This window comes from Silurus aristotelis, assembly GCF_946808225.1.
Source record: "Silurus aristotelis genome assembly, chromosome: 11".
NCBI classification, from domain to species: domain Eukaryota; kingdom Metazoa; phylum Chordata; class Actinopteri; order Siluriformes; family Siluridae; genus Silurus; species Silurus aristotelis.
Window position 1 is genome coordinate 18287610 of NC_139584.1, and position 21164 is coordinate 18308773.

The following is a 21164-nucleotide window of genomic DNA, read 5'->3' on the forward strand; positions in this document are numbered from 1 at the left end:
CTAGCGAAGCAAGGACTGAGGATGAAACTCGCAAAGTGTGCTTTCCTTCAAGACTCTGTAGAATACTTGGGGTACAGGATAGATGAGCAGGGTTTGCACCCTACATCTCAGACTTGCCTGTGACGCCTCTCCGTATGGCATTGGTGCGATCATTTCACATATCTTACCATCAGGAGAAGAGCAACCGATTGCTTTCGCATCACGGACCCTAACACCTACTGAGTGCAATTATGCTCAAATTGAAAAGGAAGCTTTGGGTATAATTTTTGGTGTAAAGAAATTCCATAAGTATCTATATGGAAGAAAGTTTGTGTTACTGGCAGATCACAAACCACTTTTAGCAATATTTGGACCAACATCCGCAGTTCCAACTCTAGCTGCATTACAAATGCAACGATGGGCATTCATTCTCTTGGCCTATGACTATGAGATACAGTACCATCGTTCCTGTGACCACGCAAATGCAGACGCATTATCCCGTCTTCCATGCAATTATGGTCCTTCAGAGGAGGAGAAGGAAGGAGTGTTTCTGATCTCTCATGTGGAGGAACTACCGGTCTCAGCAAAAGACATTGCAGAAGAGACCAGGCATGACTCTATCCTATCCAAGGTTTTGGATCACATTAACTGGATGGCCTAAGTTTTTACCCAATCCAAATCTCAGACCTTTTTATGAAAGGAAAGATCAGTTGTCTACAGACCAAGGATGTATTATTTGAGGATCACTGGTGGTCATACAAAAGAGGATTGCTTTCCGACTTACATGAGGGACATCCGGGAGTCACTCAAATGAAAGCTCTGGCAAGAAGCTTCCTTTGGTGGCTGGGTTTAGATCATGAGATTGAGACATTTGTGCTCAGTGTACACCTTGTGAAACTACACCAAATAGACCCCTGGCAGCCCCTCTTCACCCTTGGCCATGGGCCACAGCACCATGGGAGAGAATTCATGTTGATTATGTGGAGGTCAACAAGCAGCATTTCCTGGTGGTGATAGACGTCCATTCAAAATGGATTGAAGTCCTGCCCACAAAGCTGACAACCGCGGAAAAGACTGTAAACCTTCTCGGGAATCTGTTTGCATCGTATTGCCTGCCGAAAGTTCTGGTTTCCAACAATGGCCCTCAGTTTACAGCGCCTGAGTTTGAGCAATATCTTAAGGGGAATGGTATATGACATATACCATACCATCCAGCTTCAAATGGTGCAGCTGAGAGGGCTGTTCAAACCTTTAAGGAGGCATGGATGCGACTGCAGACTTGGTCAGCGTCTCCCAATCAGCAGCTAGCCCGTTTCCTGTTCACATAAAGGAATACACCACACACTGTCACGGAGTGCACTCCAGCAGAGTTGTTCCTGAAACGGCACTTGTCTTTCATCGATTAAGCCTAATGTGTCAGATGTTGTATCCAAGCACCAGATCCAACAGCAGAAAGCGCATGATAAGAAATCAAAGTCTCTCCAGACATTTAGTTTGGGGGAGAGGGTGTTGGTACGAGACTTCAGACATCCCAAGAAGCTTTGGATACCTGCCACTATTCTGCAGTGTACAGGACCTCTGACTTTGCACTGTGTGCAAATAGGCCATCGACAAGTTAAAGTGCACGTCGATCACATGCTACCATCAAGGTCTTCAGAACAGCAGCGTGAAGGGATTACTGAAGACATGTTTGATTGCTTGCCAGTTGGTGGAATGCAGAGAGCTGAAACATGCACAAAGGCAACGTAAAGCACCACAAAGACTTAATCTTTAGATTTGAGTTGAAGATAAGTACTGTTCAAGAAGACTTTCAGTCTAAGGAGGGAGGAGTGTGGTATATTGGTGCAACTGTTTGTAACACAGGTCAGAATTGAGCTGATGAGAAGAAAAACATATAATTTGCAATAATTATATTTTCACCTAAAACACTAACAAAAGTAATTTAATGTTTTGTAAAAGTTAAAATAGTTTAAATAAATAGTTAAAATAAATAATAAAAAAAAATGCTATTATTATGACTAGGGCTGTGCATGACATCACAGAGGTGAGACAAAGTAATCGCACGGAGAGCACGCGCTTCGCAGATCTGTGTGTTTTTCAAAGAGGATTAAAAAGCAAATATAACAATAATCCTTGTTTAATATGCATAAATAGTGCTGTATAATGTTATAACTCTTGCATAAAACTTATTTGGGTTATTTTAGTGTGATGATTGATGATATTGAAGTGGATGATAGTCCATTGTGGATCCAGTAGCACCCGATGTGATTGATTAATTGTGTTGAAACCCCCCGGATTCGGTGAGTTTTAAAATAATGTTTTGTTCTCTGAAATGGAGTGATTAAGTTTATTAATGTTTAAAAGTGTTTTTGTGAGTTTATATCCATTTATTGTTGGTATACAACAATTTGTCTGGTTGGAGTGTGTGATGTATTGTGGGTGTGTGCATTGCATTTCTGAAGAGCTTAAATGCTTTTCAATGGATTATCATTTGTGTAAATGATTGCTTATGTATTGAGTTAAAATAGTAAAATCGCACACATCATTCCAAGACTTTTTGGCATTTATTTAGATTCAAAGGACTATTTTTCTTACACACACATACATTTGTTTCATGGGCTGAGACCTATTCAATTATGGTACATTTTGACCAGTTTTGAATTATTTTCATGTATATATTTATTTTTCTTGATGTAATGTTTTGAGTATCTGAACATTAATTACATTTCTTTGTGGGTTAAAGAAATTAAACAACTTCATAGGAAACAAAGCTCCAAAATTAGGAATTATAAAGCAAGTTGAATTAAATTAAATACAAATTGATAACAAATATATATTGTAAGTATAATACAAATAGAAACAAAACATAATATAATTAGATCAAATAACTACAAAGGAGCTCAACATATTTAAAGTTTCTCTAAAAGGAATGAAGGGGAAAACTATTTTTCGCATTATACTGATTTATTGTTTCATTGCCATTTTATTTCATTGTTTTATGTTTCACATGTCAAGTCAAGTCAAGTCAAGTTTATTTGTATAGCGCTTTTCACAACAGACATTGTCTCAAAGCAGCTTTACAGAAATCAACAGTCAAGGTGAATGGTGTTCATTTATCCCTGATGAGCAAGCCTGTGCTTGTGGCAAGGAAAAACTCCCTTAGATGCTATGAGGAAGAAACCTTGTGAGGAACCAGACTCAAAAGGGGAACCCATCCTTATTTGGGTGACATCAAGAGTTTGATCATAAATCTTTCAACAATACAGAACACTGGAGAGTGTGAACTAACATGAGCACTGGAGTATAAGAATATAAGTAAATGTTCTTTCTACAGTCTTTGGTATAAAAGTAGGAGCTACTGAGCTCAACATTTGTGATCATCACAGATCCAGCATCAGCTTCTTCATGCCAGAGCCTTTAAACACTCTAGGAGGTCCAATGTCAAACTCCACACATGCAGTGGGATCCAATTGGCACTGGTACGTCTCTAGATGGTTCAGGATGTTTGCGAGTTTGGCATCTACTTCTTTAAAGTCCATAATCTTCATGAGGTGGGACGTGACTGGAGCTGGCCAAACCTCAGGAAGCCGTGGGATGGGGAGAGAAAGAGAAGCAGTGGAGAGGAATTAGCATAGCTGCTGTTCATGATATTAACAGCACAAGTTGATAATGTGCATGTGATCAGATGTTCTGGAGCACAAGGTTATGATGTGATGTGTGTTATGTGTAGGCTTTGCTAAAAAGATATGTTTTTAATCTACACTTAAACTAGGTGTGTCTGAGCCCCGAACACTGTCAGGAAGACTATTCCAGAGTTTAGGAGCTAAATGTGAAAATGCTCTACCACCTTTATTGGACTTTGCTATTCTAGGAACTACTAGAAGCCCAGAGTTTTGAGATCTCAGGGAGCGTGATGGATTGTAGCGTGTTAAAAGACTGGAGAGATACATGGGAGCCAAACCATTTAGTGCTTTATAAGTGAGTAGCAGAAGTTTGTAGTCTATTCGAAACTTAACCGGAAGCCAATGTAGGGACGATAAGATTGGGTTATGTTTGACCACATTTGGTTATGTGGTCATATTTTCTTGACCTAGTAAGAACTCTTGCTGCCGCATTCTGAACTAACTGAAGCTTGTTTATTAATAACGCAGGACATCCACCTAGTAACGCATTACAGTAGTCTATTCTGGAGGTCATAAACGCATGGACGAGCTTCTCTGCATCGGATATAGATAACATGTTTCTTAACTTAAAAATATTTCTAAGGTGAAAGAAGGCTGTTTTAACTTGGTTGATATGAAGGCTGTTGTAACTCGGTTGATATGATTTTTGAAGTTGCTGTCTAAAATAACTCCCAGGTCTTTTACTGTTGAACTAGTGGTTACAAAACATCCGTCTAAATGCAGGTTGAGATGCTGGTGCTTCTGTATACTAGTTTTTGGGCCGATGAGCAAAATCTCTGTCTTATCAGAATTTAAAAGTAGAAAGTTGGGTCATCCAATCTTTTATTTCTTTAACACACTCAGTTATGCGAGCTAATTGAGCTATATCGCCTGGTTTAGATGAGATATATATAGTTGGATCTCATCAGCATAACAATGGAAGCTAATTCCATGCCTTCTAATAATATTTCCTAAGGGAATCGTGTATATTGTGAAGAGCAGGGGTCCTAGAACTGAACCTTGTAGCACGCCATAGTTCACTATCATTAGCCTGGATAGCTCTCCATTTAAATGTACGAAATGGTAACGATTAGACAGGTAGGATTTAAACCAGCTTAATGCCTGTCCCTCAATGCCAATGTAATTCTGTAAGCGCTCTAGGAGAAGATCATGATCTATAGTGTCGAACGCAGCACTAAGATCTAGTAAAACTAACACCGAGATGAAGCCTTGGTCTGAAGCTAAAAACAGGTCATTAGTGATTTTAACTAGGGCAGTTTCTGTGCTATGATGGGGCCTAAAACCTGACTGAAACTCTTTAAAGATATTGTTCTCTTGCAAGTGGGAACATAACTGTGCAGCGACAATCTTTTCTTAAATCTTAGACATAAATGGCAGATTTGAAATTGGTCTGTAATTCGATAGCGTGTTTGGATCCAGTTCAGGTTTTTTAATGAGGGGATTAATAACTGCTAGCTTGAGGGGTTTAGGGACGTGACCTAAAGATAGAGGAGTTAATATTATTCAGAAGAGACTCACCAGCTGTATATAACACTTCCTTTAGTAGATTTGTTGGAATTGGATCTAACTGACATGTTGTTGATTTAGCTTTGATAATAACATCATACAGCTCTTTCTGTCCTATACATGTAAAACAGGGGAGTTGTGGAGTTGAAGGTAACACTGTCTCAGGAGATGGTCTCAAAGGTTGAACTGCCACAATTGTTTTTCTAATGTTATCTATTTTTTCAGTGAAAGAATTCATAAAGTCCTCACTACTAAACTGTGATGGAACACAATTTTCAGATCCCTGATTTGTAGTTAGTTTAACTACTGTAGAAAAAAGGAACCTGGGATTGTTTTTGTTATTTTTTATGAGTTTGCTCAGATGTTCAGCTCTAGCAGCTTTTAGCGCCTGTCTGTAGCTGAGCATACTGTTTTTATACGCAATTCAGTTTTCCTCCATTTTCTCTCCAGATTACGGGCTGTTCTCTTAAGGGCATGCGTATGACTATTATACCAAGGTGCAGGTGCTTGTTCTCGAACCTTTTTTAACCGGATGGGGGCAACGGTGTCTAATGTGCTAGTGAGGATAAGGTCTATGTTGTTAGCCATTTCATCAAGATTATTAGCAGTTATGGGTTTAGTGAGAAATTGAGATAAATCAGGCAGGTTATTTATGAATCTGTCCTTAAGATAAGAAGATAAGATAAGATAAGATAAACCTTTATTTGTCCCACAGTGGGGAAATTTCTATGTTACAGTCAAGTCAAGTCAAGTCAAGTTTATTTGTATAGCGCTTTTCACAACAGACATTGTCTCAAAGCAGCTTTACAGAAAACAACAGTGAAGGTGAATGGTGTGCGTTTGTCCCTGATGAGCAAGCCGTGGCGACAGTGGCAAGGAAAAACTCCCTTAGATGATATGAGGAAGAAACCTTGATGAGGAAGAAACCTTGAGAGGAACCAGACTCAAAGGGGAACCCATCCTCATATGGGTGACATCAAGAGTTTGGTCATAAATCTTTCAACAATACAGAACAATTTGTGATCATCATAGATCCAGCATCAGCTTCTCCATGCCAGGGCCTTTAAACACTCGGCATCTACTTCTCCATGATCATCCATAGGTCCATAATCTTCACGAGGTGGGACATTACTGGAGCTGGCCAAACCTCAGGATGCCTCGGGATGGGGAGAGAAAGAGAAGCAGTGGAGAGGAATTAGCATAGCTGCTGTTCATGATATTAACAGCACAAGTTGATAATGTGCATGTGATCATATATTCTGGAGCACAAGGTTGTGATGTGATGTGTGTGATGTGTGTTATGTGTAGGCTTTGCTAAAAAGATATGTTTTTAATCTACACTTAAACTGGGAGAGTGTATCTGAACCCCGAACACTGTCAGGAAGACTATTCCAGAGTTTAGGAGCTAAATGTGAAAATGCTCTACCGCCTTTATTGGACTTTGCTATTCTAGGAACTACTAGAAGCCCAGAGTTTTGAGATCTCAGGGAGCGTGACGGATTGTAGCGTGTTAAAAGACTGGATAGATACATGGGAGCCAAACCATTTAGTGCTTTATAAGTGAGTAGCAGTAGTTTGTAGTCTATTCGAAACTTAATAGGAAGCCAATGTAGGGACGATAAGATTGGGGTTATATGATCGTATTTTCTTGACCTAGTAAGAACTCTTGCTGCCGCATTCTGAACTAACTGAAGCTTGTTTATTAATGATGCAGGACATCCACCTAGTAATGCATTACAGTAGTCTATTTTAGAGGTCATAAACGCATGGACGAGCTTCTCTGCATCAGATATAGATAAGATATTTCTTAGCTTAGAAATATTTCTAAGGTGAAAGAAGGCTGTTTTTGTAACTTGATTGATGTGATTTTTAAAAGATAAGTTGCTGTCTAAAATAACTTCCAGGTCTTTTACCGTTGAACTAGTAGTTACAGAACAACCGTCTAAATGCAGGCTGAGATGCTGGAGCTTCTGTGTACTATTTTTTGGGCCGATGAGCAAAATCTCCGTTTTATCAGAATTTAATAGCAGAAAGTTATGGGTCATCCAATCTCTTATTTCTTCAACACACTCAGTTATGCGAGCTAATTGAGCTGTATCGCCTGGTTTGGATGAAATATATAGCTGGGTATCATCAGCATAACAATGGAAGCTAATTCCATGCCTTCTAATAATATTTCCTAATGGAAGCATGTATATTGTGAAAAGCAGGGGTCCTAGAACTGACCCTTGTGGCATGCCATAATTTACTAGCATTATCCTGGATAGCTCTCCATTTAAATCTACGAAATGGTAACGATTGGACAGGTAGGATTTAAACCAGCTTAATGCCTGTCCCTGAATACCGATGTAATTCTGTAAGCGATCGAGGAGAAGATCATGATCTATAGTGTCGAACGCAGCACTAAGATCTAGTAAAACTAATAGGGAGATGTAGCCTTGGTCTGAAGCTAAAAACAGGTCATTAGTGATTTTAACTAGAGCAGTTTCTGTGCTATGATGGGGCCTAAAACCTGACTGAAACTCTTCAAAGATATTGTTCTCCTGCAAGTGGTTACATAACTGGGCAGCGACAATCTTTCTAAAATCTTAGACATAAATGGAAGATTTGAAATTGGTCTGTAATTCGATAGCGTGTTTGGATCCAGATTAGGTTTTTTAATAAGGGGCTTAATAACTGCTAACTTGAGGGATTTAGGGGCATGACCTAACGATAGTGAGGAGTTAATAATATTGAGAAGAGGCTCACCAGCTGTATATAACACTTCCTTCAGTAGTTTAGTGGGAATTGGATCTGACATGTTGTTGATTTAGCTTTCATAATAGCATCATACAGCTCTTCCTGTCCTATACATGTAAAACAGTGTAGTTGTGGGGTTGTAAGTACGATTGTGTCGGGAGATGCTGTCAGAGGTTGAACTGCCACAATTGTTTTTCTAATGTTATCTATTTTTTCAGTGAAGAAATTCATAAAGTCCTCACTACTAAACTGTAATGGAACACATTTTTCAGATCCCTGATTTGTTGTTAATTTAGCCACTGTACTGAAAAGGAACCTGGGATTGTTTTTGGTGTTTTCTATGAGTTTGCTCAGGTGTTTAGCTCTAGCAGCTTTTAGCGCCTGTCTGTAGCTAAGCATACTGTCTTTATACGCAATTCTAAATACCTCCAATTTAGTTTTCCTCCATTTTCTCTCCAGATTACGTGCTGTTCTCTTTAGGGCATGCGTATGACTATTATACCAAGGTGCAGGTGCTTGTTCTCGAACCTTTTTTAACCGGATGGGGGCAACAGTGTCTAAAGTGCTAGTGAGGATAAGGTCTATGTTGTTCGCCATCTCATCAAGATGATCAGCAGTTATGGGTTTAATGTGAAACTGAGATAAATCAGGCAGGTTATTTATGAATCTGTCCTTAGTGGTTGGAATAATAGTCCTACCAAGTCGATACCATGGTGAAACACGGTTAATCTGCTCTACCGGTAGTGTGTACAGTATGAGATAATGGTCTGTGATGTCATCACTCTGGGGTAAAATATCTATATCAGTGACGTCTGCTCCGTGGGATATTATTAAGTCTAGTGTGTGGTTAAAACGGTGGGTTGGTCTGGTGACGTTTTGTTTAACTCCAAAAGAGTTTAGTAAATCGACAAATGATAATCCTAAGGCATCGTTTGCATCATCTACATGAATATTAAAATCTCCTACAAGCAGCAAAACTGATCAAGAGGTCTGAGAGAAAACAAGCAAACTCATGAAGAAAATCAGCGTAGGGCCCTGGGGGTCTGTACACGGTGACCGGAGCGAGTTTTCTATGCATGTCTGAAAGTGCAATTTTAAGAACGAGCACTTCAAATGATTTAAAGCTGAATCCTAATCTCTGACTAACATTAAGAGAAGCACTATAAATGGTTCCTACACCCCCCCACGACCAGTCTGACGGGGCTCATGCTTATAAACTGTGTGTGAACTTGTAACTATTTGGTCTGTAGTATGCGTGTTCTTATAGTTGAAGATTTCTTGATGTCTTACCAGTCAGATGGTGTGAAGTATCCTAGAGATGTTATCTGATAGCACTGCTGCTCCAACTCTGCTGGGGTGCAGGCCATCAGGGCGGAAGAACCTAGGACGCTCCCAGAAACAGTTCCAGTTATTAACAAAGAGAAGTTTATGTTCTCGACACCATGACTGTAACCATTCATTTAGAGCTAAAAGTCTACTAAACTTCTCAGCCCCTCGCTGGTAAGTGGGAAGAGGTCCTGACACAATGATCCTTGTTGTGGGTGATGTGCTGCGTACCGTCTCCACCAGGTTTCTGAAGTCCCTCTTTAAGATCTCCGTTTGCCGCAGCCTGGTGTCGTTTGCTCCGGCATTGAGAACAACCGCTCCGAAGTTCTCGTTCAGGATCGCGGGTACCTGCGCAGCCACATCCAGAACACGAGCACCAGGAAAACAGGGAGTGTGCACCTTACCTTTAGCTCGGGTAGCGCGGACATGCCGGACGATGGAATCTCCGAGAATAACAGTGTCGCGTTCCGTCTCGCGGAGGGGGACGAAGCGGTTCTCGGTCGAGATCTCGAAGGCCGGTGGTGGAGGTGGAGACGTCCTCGATCGGGGCTTGGCTTGTCTCTTCCGCCGCGGCCGCATCCAGGGTCCATGTTGCACCGGTGCCGGAGTTGTAGGTGCGCTGGGCCTGGGCATAGAAGCACGCGGAGTTGATGTGCTGGGAGTGTTAGGTTCAACCCGGGAGTTTACCTGGGATGAGTGCGCGTCCGCCCGGGATGTTTCCAGCGCCGCTTTCCGCTCTCGCAGCCGGTCATGCTTTGCATGAAGCTCGCGAATCTGTTTCTCCAATGCCTCCATCTCCAACGCCACCGTTTGCAACTCGAACGAGTCCTCACCTGTGCTCGAATGCAGACAAACAACCGGCATAGTGCTTATAGTCACGAACAGATTTATTATACAGAGATGTGAGTCAGAGAAAATAAATATAAACAACACTAGTTATAGTCGAGTTACCTAACTACAGGCACAAGTCAGGAAGACAAAAACAATTAAGGATTATTAAAAGAGGAAAAACGGATGGATAGATAGCAAAGTTTGTTTGAAAGACGCCGAGAGAGATACAAACACGTAACTCGCGGCAAACAAGTCAAACACAGGAAGCTTGTGTTACAGCAGCCACACAAAGAAATAAAAATAGATGCAAATATATAAAAAAAGAATATACAAAAAAATAAAAAACAGAGAAATAAAAACAAATAATAATAATAATAATTAACAAACTTCATTTATTCATTCATTTTCTCCCGCTTATCCGTAATTCGGGTCGTGGGGGCAGCAGTCTAAGCAGGCCCCCACCCTTCGACTGCTGCCCAATCCTCACAGCACCGTCCCTTACGGTCCCTCCTGCAGGTGGTGAGCCCACGGGAAGTAATAACAAACAAAGAAATAAAAAATAAATGCAAATATATGAAAAAGAGAATATACATATACTACAATAACAGTATATACACAGTACAATGTATAAATACAAATAGGGGGAGAAAAAAAAAAAAAAAAAAAAAAGTGGTCGGAACAATAGTCCTACCAAGTCGATAACGTGGAGAAACTCGGCTAATCTGCTCTATCGGTAGTGTGTACAGTATAAGATAATGGTCTGTGATGTCATCACTCTGAGGTAAAATATCTATATCAGTGATGTCTGCTCCGTGGGATATTAAGTCTAATGTGTGGTTAAAGCGATGAGTTGGTCTGGTGACGTTTTGTTTAACCCCAAAAGAGTTTAATAAATCGACAAATGATAATCCTAGAGCATCGTTTACATCATCTACATGAATATTAAAATCTCCTACAAGCAGCAGTTTATCAAAATCGATCAAGAGGTCTGAAAGAAAACAAGCAAACTCTTGAAGAAAATCAGCGTAGGGCCCCGGGGGTCTGTACACGGTGACCAGAGCGAATTTTCTATGTATGTCTGACAGTAAAATTTTAAGAACGAGAACATCAAATGATTTAAAGCTGAATCCTAATATCTGACTAACATTAAGAGAGGCACTATAAATGGTTGCTACACCTCCCCCACGACCAGTCTGACGGGACTCATGCTTATAAACATATCCTGACAGTGTCGACTCGTTTAGACCCATATAATCACCTGGTTTAATCCAGGTCTCCAGTTGAGACAGAGTGCATCGAGATTATTATCTGTGATCATCTCATTTACAATCAGTGCTTTGGGTGCAAGTGATCTAATGTTTAAAAGGCCAAACTTTAGAACTTTGTTGTGTTTGTTTATCTGGCATTTTTCAGTTTTAACTGTAATAAGATTATTTCTGGATCTTGTATATTTAATTCTTGGTTTTACTACACGAGGAATAGATAAGGTTTCTATAAACTGGGCTGTGTGTGAACTTGTAACTATTTGGTTTGTTGTATTCGTGTTCTAATAGTTGAAGATTTCCTGATGTCTTACCAGTCAGATGGTGTAAAGTATACTAGAGATGTTATCTGATAGCACTGCTGCTCCAACTCTCAGGCAATCAGGGCGGAAGAACCTAGGATGCTGCCAGAAACAGTTCCAGTTATTAATAAAGAGAAGTTTGTGTTCTCGACATTATGACTGTAACCATTCATTTAGTGCTAAAAGTCTACTAAACTTCTCAGCCCCTCGCTAGTAAGTGGAAAAGGTCCTGACACTATGATCCTCGTTGTAGGAGATGTGCTGCGTACCGTCTCCACCAGGATCCTGAAATCCCTCTTTAAGATCTCCGTTTGCCTCAGCCTGGTGTCGTTCGTTCCGGCATGGAGAACAACAGCTCCAAAGTTCTCGTTCAGGATTGCGGGTCCCTGCACAGCGACATCGAGAACACGAGCACCAGGAAAACAGGGAGTGTGCACCTTACCTTTTGCTCCGGTAGCGCGGACATGCCGGACGATGGAATCTCCGAGAATCACGGTATCACGTTTCGTCTCGCGGAGAGGGGCGAAGCGGTTCTCGGTCGAGATCTCGGAGGCCGGTGGTGGCGGGGGGGGGGGGGGGGGGGACGTCCTCGACCGGGGTTTGGCTTGCGGCTTCCGCTGCTGCCGCATCCAAGGTCCGTGGTGCACCGGTGCCGGAGTGAACGATACCTTGGCGTTGTAGGTGCGCTGGGCCTGGGCAGAGAAACACGCGGAGTTGAGGTGCTGGGAGCGTTAGATTCAACCCAGGAATTTACCTGGGACGAGTGCGTGTCTGCCCGGGATTTTCCAGGGCCGCTTTCTGCTCTCGCAGATGGGCATGTTTTGCATGCAGCTCGCGAATTTGTTTCTCCAAAGCTTCCATCTCCAATGCCACCGTTTGCAAATCCAAAGAGTCCTCACCTGCGCTCAAAGTCAGACACACAGCCGGCATAGTGCTCATAATCACGAACAGAGTTAAGATACAGAGATATAAGTGAGAGGCAATGAATATAGACAACACTAGTGATAGTCGAGTTAACTGACTACAGGCACAAGTCAGGAAGACAAAAACAATTTAGGATTATTAAAAGAGAAAAAATGGATAGATAGATAGATAGATAGATAGATAGATAGATAGATAGATAGATAGATAGATAGATAGATAGATAGATAGATAGATAGATAGGATGTACGTCCATTTAAACCTTTTTCCTTATAAGTAAACAAAACCATCTTGGTAAAAGTCATTTTCCTGGTCTGTCTGATTATGAAGATGCATTCTCTATTCCTTGCCCTCCCTAGCGATCTGGTCCATAACCGTGTATCCTATATATTGATAGCGTTACCAGCTACACAAAAGTGGTGAGCCAGCCAGGAGGGCATTACAGTCAAATTCTTTGTAAGTGGTGCAAATAGTGTCAACATGGAAGTAGTTGAGCTTGAAAAAATCATAATTGAAAACTCAGTGACAATTAGCAGATTGACAAACATAGAAATTGATGAAGACCTGACTGAATTCCTAAACAAGTATGGTCATGTTCATAGACACATTCGCATAAACGATCCTAAATCCCCTTACCATAAAGAAGTAATTGTAGAGTACAGTAGTTGTTCTGCATTAGTGACTCTTAAACCCTTGTTGCCTTACACTTTCAAGAGTCCCCACAACGTTGTTTACCATATAAGGCTTCTGTCAAATGTCTATATGTCAGCAGTTCCTGAACATGCTACAGCCCATTACTTCGATGAACTGAAGAGAATAGCAAAGCTCAGTGGCAGAACTTTTGATGAACTTCTGAAAGAGCAGCTTCTCTCAGCCGTTGCTGACAATCTTACAACAATCTTTCATCCCAAATGATCAATCCTTCTTCCTCTGACATTCCTTTTCCACCCAAGCAAACTGATTATTCAGGAGAACACAACTCTGATACAGTCCACAGTTTGGTTATAGGAAACTTTTCACCAACATTTGAGGTAAAGGATGTGAAACAGTGTAGAGTTAATTCTTCAAGTCATCAGTCTAGGAGGATCTTAGACAGCCTACTGCCACCAGCATCAGAAATTGTCAAGCAGTTAGGTGCAAAACCCTTACCAGTTGCTTACCTCAATATCTTAGATTTAGCTTTTGATACAGTAGAGGACGGTTGTTAGATTTTTATCAGGCCCAAACGAAACTTAATTCATGGAGAGGTTTTCCATATGACCTGCTATGCCTGTGGTGCCTTTCTGATATCAGGGAAGAAGAAATACACAGCACACAGAATGCATGTTCTTCCTCTTCTGGTTTATTGCAGACACAGAACGTGTATATATATATATATATATATATATATATATATATATATATATATATATATATATATATATATATATATATATATATATACACATACAGAGAAAAGGCTGTCCTAAACTTATTTCCTGTTTAGATAGGAGGATATACTAGCCGGAGATGTGTGAGCCCAGATAAGGACTCCCTGTTTACCTTATAGAATAACATCGTAAATATTCTATAGACACTGAACAGACAAAGGAGTATGTGTGAAACAGTGTGAAAACCCTCTTTAACACTAACAATGGCCACTTTAAATCATTTATGATTTAGCATTACACACCAAAACATAGGATGTTTATCTTGGGAACAGAACTGATGACATAAACTGCAAATGAAAAGATAAAGACAAACTAAAAAACATACAGATTCCATTTCATTCTGTCCCTACATGCATATAATCCTTCATCACCACCACTCAGATCGAGGCCTTTATGGCCTGTCTTACCATCGTCATCAAACATGGCAACATACAAAGTACAATTCCATCAATCAATAAAAGAATCATTCCTAAAACAAAATAGTGTTCAACACTCGTAAACAAACTCTTAATCTTCTCAAAAAAACTTTTTTCAGCAGTTGTTTCACGTTCTCCAAGACATCATGAGACAATTGTTTCTCAGTGCTTGTTTAATATGTCTATTAGCAGTATTATAAGGTATACATAACAGTCTACTCTCTGAATAATGTGTTCAAAGAGAATAAGGAGTGTAATTACAACTATGCACATATAGTATAGAATTTAGACCTAGAGTAGGCATCAGGGTAAGCTAAACTAAACAATCAAGTGAGTCAGATCTTCACCCCGGAGGTGGCCCCCTTTCTACTATAAAGAAAGGATCTTCTAATGGGCTCTCAACTGTTTCAGCCCTGAATACTCACTTAGGTAGGCTTCTTAGGCCAACAGACCAATTAGTGCACAGATTAAGTGGGTGCTGTTTTGATCCTGCTTGCGTGTATCCACTGTGGCTAAAAATCAGTCATCACTCCAGTTCTGGTTACAGCTAGAACAGTCACTGGACCCAGATACTTCGGCTCAACGACCTTGGCAAAAGGTGTGCCGTTATCCATTTCAATCACACTAGGAATACCAAACCTAGAGATGATCTCTTTAGTTAATACTTTGACAACCGTTTTAGCGTTCTCTGTCGCACATGCAAATGCTTCTGGCCACTTACTGAATCTGTCAACTATAACCAACAGGTATCTCAAATTTCCTACAGGTGGCATATGTGTAACTATGGCCACTTTGGCAGGGAGTTGAACAGCTTTTAAAAAATCGCCTATGAGATTAAAATGTGCTATGGGCTTTCCATCAGCTGTTTTAAAGTCTTTTTGCTTCCATGTTTCGGCAAAATCATGCACAACACCATAAGCATACTTAGAATCAGTGTATATAGTCACTACTTTACCTACAGACAACTGATATGCTCTTGTACAGTGAGGAAAATAAGTATTTGAACACCCTGCTATTTTGCAAGTTTTCTCATTTAAAAATCATGGAGGGGTCTGAAATTGTCATCGTAGGTGCATGTCCACTGTGAGAGACATAATCTAAAAAAAATAAATAAATAAATCCAGAAGTCACAATGTATGATTTTTTAACTATTTATTTGTATGATACAGCTGCAAATAAGTATTTGAACACCTGTCTATCAGCTAGAATTCTGACCATCAAAGACCTGTTAATCTGCCTTTAAAATGTCCACCTCCACTACATTTATTATCCTAAATTAGATGCACCTGTTTGAGGTCATTAGCTGCATAAAGACACCTGTCCACCCCATACAATCAGTAAGAATCCAACTACTAACATGGCCAAGACCAAAGAGCTGTCCAAAGACACTAGAGACAAAATTGTACACCTCCACAAGGCTGGAAAGGGCTACGGGGAAATTGCCAAGCAGCTTGGTGAAAAAAGGTCCACAAATGCGACCAACTCTGCAGCTTGTTCTGATGTGTATGGTAATGATTTAGATTCAACTATTACATCAGGTAATCTTACAACCGCATATCCACATAAATACACATCATCAGAAGGTTTTGAACATGAACCATCTGCATATAGACAATCCCCCTCTTCCAGGGCCGTATCTAAAAGATCGGGCCTACAAGAGGTCTCTTGTTCAATGTTTTTAAGGCATTCATGTGCGTCGTCAAAACCATCTACGTCAATATCGTCTAGCAGATCACGCAGAGCTACTACAGCTGAATGCGGCTAAGAAGAAGGCTTAATAGTTAAGTTTTCCGTTGCCAAGAGTATGGTCTCATAACCAGACCTACGTTGTGCTGTCATATGTTGTGTAAAATAGCTGTTACCTGATGTGAGGTGTACAGTATCAAAGGATGTGACGGCACCGTTTCCTCAGCATCCCGGACCATCAGAGCCGCAGCAGCCACTGCACGCAAGCACGAAGGCAACCCTTGTGCTATGTTGTCTAAAGATTTGGAAAGATACGCAACAGGGCGATATCTGTCACCGTGTTCCTGGGCTAGGATCCCCGCAGCCGTACCACCATAGCCTTCTTGAGGGCAGCAAAACTGTCAGTCATTTCATGAGTCCACAGAATGAGATGTGATGGAGTAGCTTTGTGATCAATAGCACTACGCAAAACTTTATCATGCTGTGCGCAGTCAGAGATCTATGCTCGGCAGTAGTTCACCAGTCCCAAGAAGCTCTGCATCTGTTTCACAGTCTGAGGTCTTGAAAACCTGGTCACAAGCTGTACTCGCTCCTGCTTGGTCAGTCCTGTGACAAGGATGTCATCTGCGTATTGAAGGATGCAGGTTGTTTCTGGCAGGTGGATATCAGCCAAAGTTCTGTGCACTACAGCGGAGAATACGGCTAATGAGTCAACGAAACCCTGAGGAAGACGTGTCCAGGTGAATTGACATCCCCTATAGGTAAACGCGAAAAGCATCTGCGTCTCTGGGGCCAAAGGGACACTGAAAAAAGCAGAACAAAGATCAATCACAGTAAAAAATCTGTGAGTCGCTGGTATAGAGTTTACAATGGTAGCTACATTGGGCAGCAAGGGAGCTAATGGAATAACTATTTTATTAATCTCACGTAAATCGTGTTAATATCCAGCATTTTTTATCCGCCTTCAAGACGGGATTAATCGGTGTGTTATATGGTGAATGTGTCTCGATCAAAACACCTTGTGACAATAAATTGTCAATAACTGGAGCAATGCCAACATTCTTCTCTTTTGACAATGGATATTGTTTAACAAAAACCGGATGGTGTGTTTTCATGAGTGCATGATACGGTTTTACCTGGATTAAACCTGCCTCGTCTTTGTGAGAGCATGAGGACAGAAGGAAAAGACAGTGAGACATTGGTTTAAAAAAACAGAATTTCCATTCCAATTTTGTGCATCATATCTCTTCCTAAAAGGTTTAAAGGCGAGTTTGGAATTATTGTAAAGCTATGATAAAAATTTGACATGAAATTGGAAATCTATCTATTCCCTAATAGATGAACTTCCCCTTTTTCCTTGGACCTCCTCCTTGAGTTTTGTGCTGAGGCTGGAATGCACCACTTCCTGTTGCAGTGCAGAGCATAACGGGTTAACTTAACCTGGAGCATAGTAGAAACCTCTAGCAGCATCTAAATCTCTAGGAAAAAGTATCTAGATGTGACACAATTTCACTCCAAAATGACAAATGATTTAATAAGGATTAGTTGAATAACCGCACAATTCCTATACATAAAATCTTTGGGATTTTCTTCCGGCAATAAGCGAGAAATGTTATGACCCAACTTCTTTACACAGAACAAAGAACAGACACACAACAATTAATACACAGACAATACACACAACACATAACACTTAGACAATACAGCTGCGCTAGACACCAGGGGGATCGCAGTCTTCAAACAAAACAAGTAATCCAGTCTCTCCAATTGGATCACAAATTTTGTAAGTTAGGAGAAAAAAATAGACTATAAAGCCAAAACAAGATTGAAGTCTTTTGAAAAATTTTAAAGTCTTTTCAAAATGTCCATTTTTCTTTAGTTCCTTTTCTCTTTTCTCTCACTTTTTTTTTTTTTTTTTTTTTGTTTGTTTTAAACAATACATTTTTCATTTATCTATTTTTTTCAGGCATATAAAAATTATCGTGAATTCTTTTGGATACTTCAGACAATATCAACTATATTAGACAGACCGTAAAAAACGTCTTCTAATCTGGCATCTTACATGAGGAAAACAATGTTGTGACGAAATCATCCCACCAAAGGAAATTATCATTAATTCGACAATTAATGCATGACCAAGACACGAACACACATGCAGCCCTATTGGCTGTGTCCAAACTTTTGGTCTGTACTGTACTATATATATATATATATATATATATATATATATATATATATATATATATATATATACAGTGAGGAAAATAAGTATTTGAACACCCTGCTATTTTGCAAGTTCTCCCACTTAGAAATCATGGAGGGGTCTGAAATTGTCATCGTAGGTGCATGTCCACTATGAGAGACATAATCTAAAAAATGAATCCAGAAATCACAATATATGATTTTTAAACTATTTATTTGTATGATACAGCTGCAAATAAGTATTTGAACACCTGTCTATCAGCTAGAATTCTGACCTTCAAAGACCTGTTAGTCTGCCTTTAAAATGTCCACCTTCACTACATTTATTATCCTAAATTAGATGCACCTGTTTGAGGTCGTTAGCTGCATAAAGACACCTGTCCACCCCATACAATCAGTAAGAATCCAACTACTAACATGGCCAAGACCAAAGAGCTGTCCAAAGACACTAGAGACAAAATTGTACACCTCCACAAGGCTGGAAAGGGCTACGGGGAAATTGCCAAGCAGCTTGGTAAAAAAAGGTCCACTGTTGGAGCAATCATTAGAAAATGGAAGAAGCTAAACATGACTGTCAATCTCCCTCTGACTGGGGCTCCATGCAAGATCTCACCTCGTGGGGTCTCAATGATCCTAAGGAAGATGAGAAATCAGCCCAGAACTACACGGGAGGAGCTGGTCACTGACCTGAAAAGAGCTGGGACCACCATTTCTAAGGTTACTGTTGGTAATACACTAAGACGTCATGGTTTGAAATCATGCATGGCACGGAAGGTTCCCCTGCTTAAACCAGCACATGTCTAGGCACGTCTTAAGTTTGTCAATGACCATTTGGATGATCCAGAGGAGTCATGTGGAACTTTTGGGTCATAATTCCACTAAACGTGTTTGGAGGAAGAAGAATGATAAGTAACATCTCAAGAACACATCCCTACTGTGAAGCATGGGGGTGGTAGCATCATGCTTTGGGGTGTTTTTCTGCACATGGGACGGGGCGACTGCACTGTATTAAGGAGAGGATGACCGGGGCCATGTATTCCGAGATTTTGGGGAACAACCTCCTTCCAAAATCCCTCCTGCAGTGTGTGCAAACCTGGTGAAAAACTACAGGAAACGTTTGACCTCTGTAATTGCAAACAAAGGCTACTGTACCAAATATTAACATTGACTTTCTCAGGTGTTCAAATACTTATTTGCAGCTGTATCATACAAATAAATAGTTAAAAAATCATACATTGTGATTTCTGGATTTTTTTTTTTAGATAATGTCTCTCACAGTGGACATACACCTACGAAGACAATTTCAGACCCCTCCATGATTTCTAAGTGGGAGAACTTGCAAAATAGCAGGGTGTTCAAATACTTATTTTCCTCACTGTATATATATATACATACAGAGAAAAGGCTGTCCTAAACTTGTTTCCTGTTTAGATAAGAGGATATACTAGCCGGAGATGTGTGAGCCCAGATAAGGACTTCCTGTTTACCTTACAGACTAACATCGTAAATATTCTATAGACACTGAACAGACAAAGGAGTATGTGTGAAACAGTGTAAAAACCGCCTGAACATTAACAACGTTGATGACCTTTTTGCAAAGTTTCTGAATATGCTGCAAAATGCAAGCGAAAAGCCTTCCTTGTACTTACAATGGTTGCACACTAACCTTCTCAAAGTGATAAAAAAGAGGCGGTATTTCTGCAGATGAAGCCAAACGACAACTTCTGAAACAATTCTGTCGAGGCTGTTGGGACGACACCCTAATAGCAAATGTTCAGCTTGAACATAAGAGGAACAGACCACCGCCATTCCCTGATTCACTCTTGCAGTTGCACAGTAAGGAGAACAAACTATTTGCCAAGGAAAGTCGCATGAGACAGAACCTAGGCGCACAGAGACAAAAAGCAAGTTCCCATATTGTCAATGCTAACCCCCTTGATCAAAGTCAGAATGAAATGTCAGAAGAGACTGAGGTCGCTGAATTAAAACGGCAAGTTGCCACGCTTCAGAGCCAGCTTGCTAAGCAAAGGAGTAAACAGACAGGACAAAGCGTGTCGCCGTCAACCAACGCTGTCCTTGAGCTCAAGCAACAAGTCACAGAGCTCCAGAGTCAAATGTCTAAGCTCAAAGTGCAAAAGAACATAGAGCCAAAGGTAAATTCAAGCAAAATGAAGCACCCAAACATAAGATCTCCCAGGGAGAACTCCCCTATAGCTGACCACAAGCTGCATCACAGGCCCAGGCCAGGCTATTGTTTTTGATGTGGTGACGTTGGGCATGTTGCTTCAATTTGCGAAAATGATTCAAATCCGCTCCTAGTAGCTGATAAGAGGAAGCAGTTGAAAGAGCACCAAGCCTTGTGGGACATTCAACATGGTCCAAGTGTTTCAGGATCTTTAAACACCAGCCAGTCCTTGTAGTGAGACATACAAGGGCTGTCAATTGTCAAGCAAGTCTCAAGAAGTCAAACAACGTGAGCTATTTTAAGTCTTATGGAAAATGCCATCCAGTTGGCCTACCCAAAGGATTATTTGGCACGAACTGCACTGCCCTAGTGAACATTGAAGGGAACCCTTGTCCTTGTCTACTTGACACAGGGTCCCAAGTAACAACCATTTCCCATCCTTTTTTAAGCGAAATTTGCCTGTATTAAGCATAACATCCTTGGATAATCTGTTGGCGGTAGAAGCAGACAATGGCCAATCAGTACCTTACCTGGGTTATGTTGAGGTGAAGGTCACATTTCCCAGAGACTTCCTTGGGTCTGTTGTTGAAATCTCGACCCTTGCTTTAGTAATTCCAGAAACTGGTGGTACTGCCCAGCCAAAGGTGCTAATAGGAACGAACACCTTGGATCTTGCAAATATCTTGAAGCTAACGG

At 40.6% G+C, this 21164-nt stretch overlaps 1 protein-coding gene across 2 annotated transcripts; it reads right to left on the reverse strand.

Annotated features, from left to right (window-relative positions):
* Positions 1 to 3184: 3184 nt before the first annotated feature.
* LOC310733364 (uncharacterized protein) lies at positions 3185 to 10101 on the reverse strand. Of its 2 annotated transcripts, none has more exons than XM_083554591.1 (2): positions 9198 to 10101; positions 3185 to 3557 (listed from the first exon to the last, which is right to left on the reverse strand). In XM_083554591.1, exon 1 carries the CDS (start codon positions 10095 to 10097, stop codon positions 9201 to 9203), a length of 897 nt encoding a protein of 298 aa, XP_083410717.1. In that variant the 5' UTR covers positions 10098 to 10101; the 3' UTR covers positions 3185 to 3557; positions 9198 to 9200. The 2 variants fall into 2 exon arrangements, with proteins under 2 accessions (XP_083410717.1, XP_083410718.1); XM_083554592.1 differs by lacking the exon at positions 3185 to 3557 and adding an exon at positions 6298 to 6325.
* Positions 10102 to 21164: the final 11063 nt, after the last annotated feature.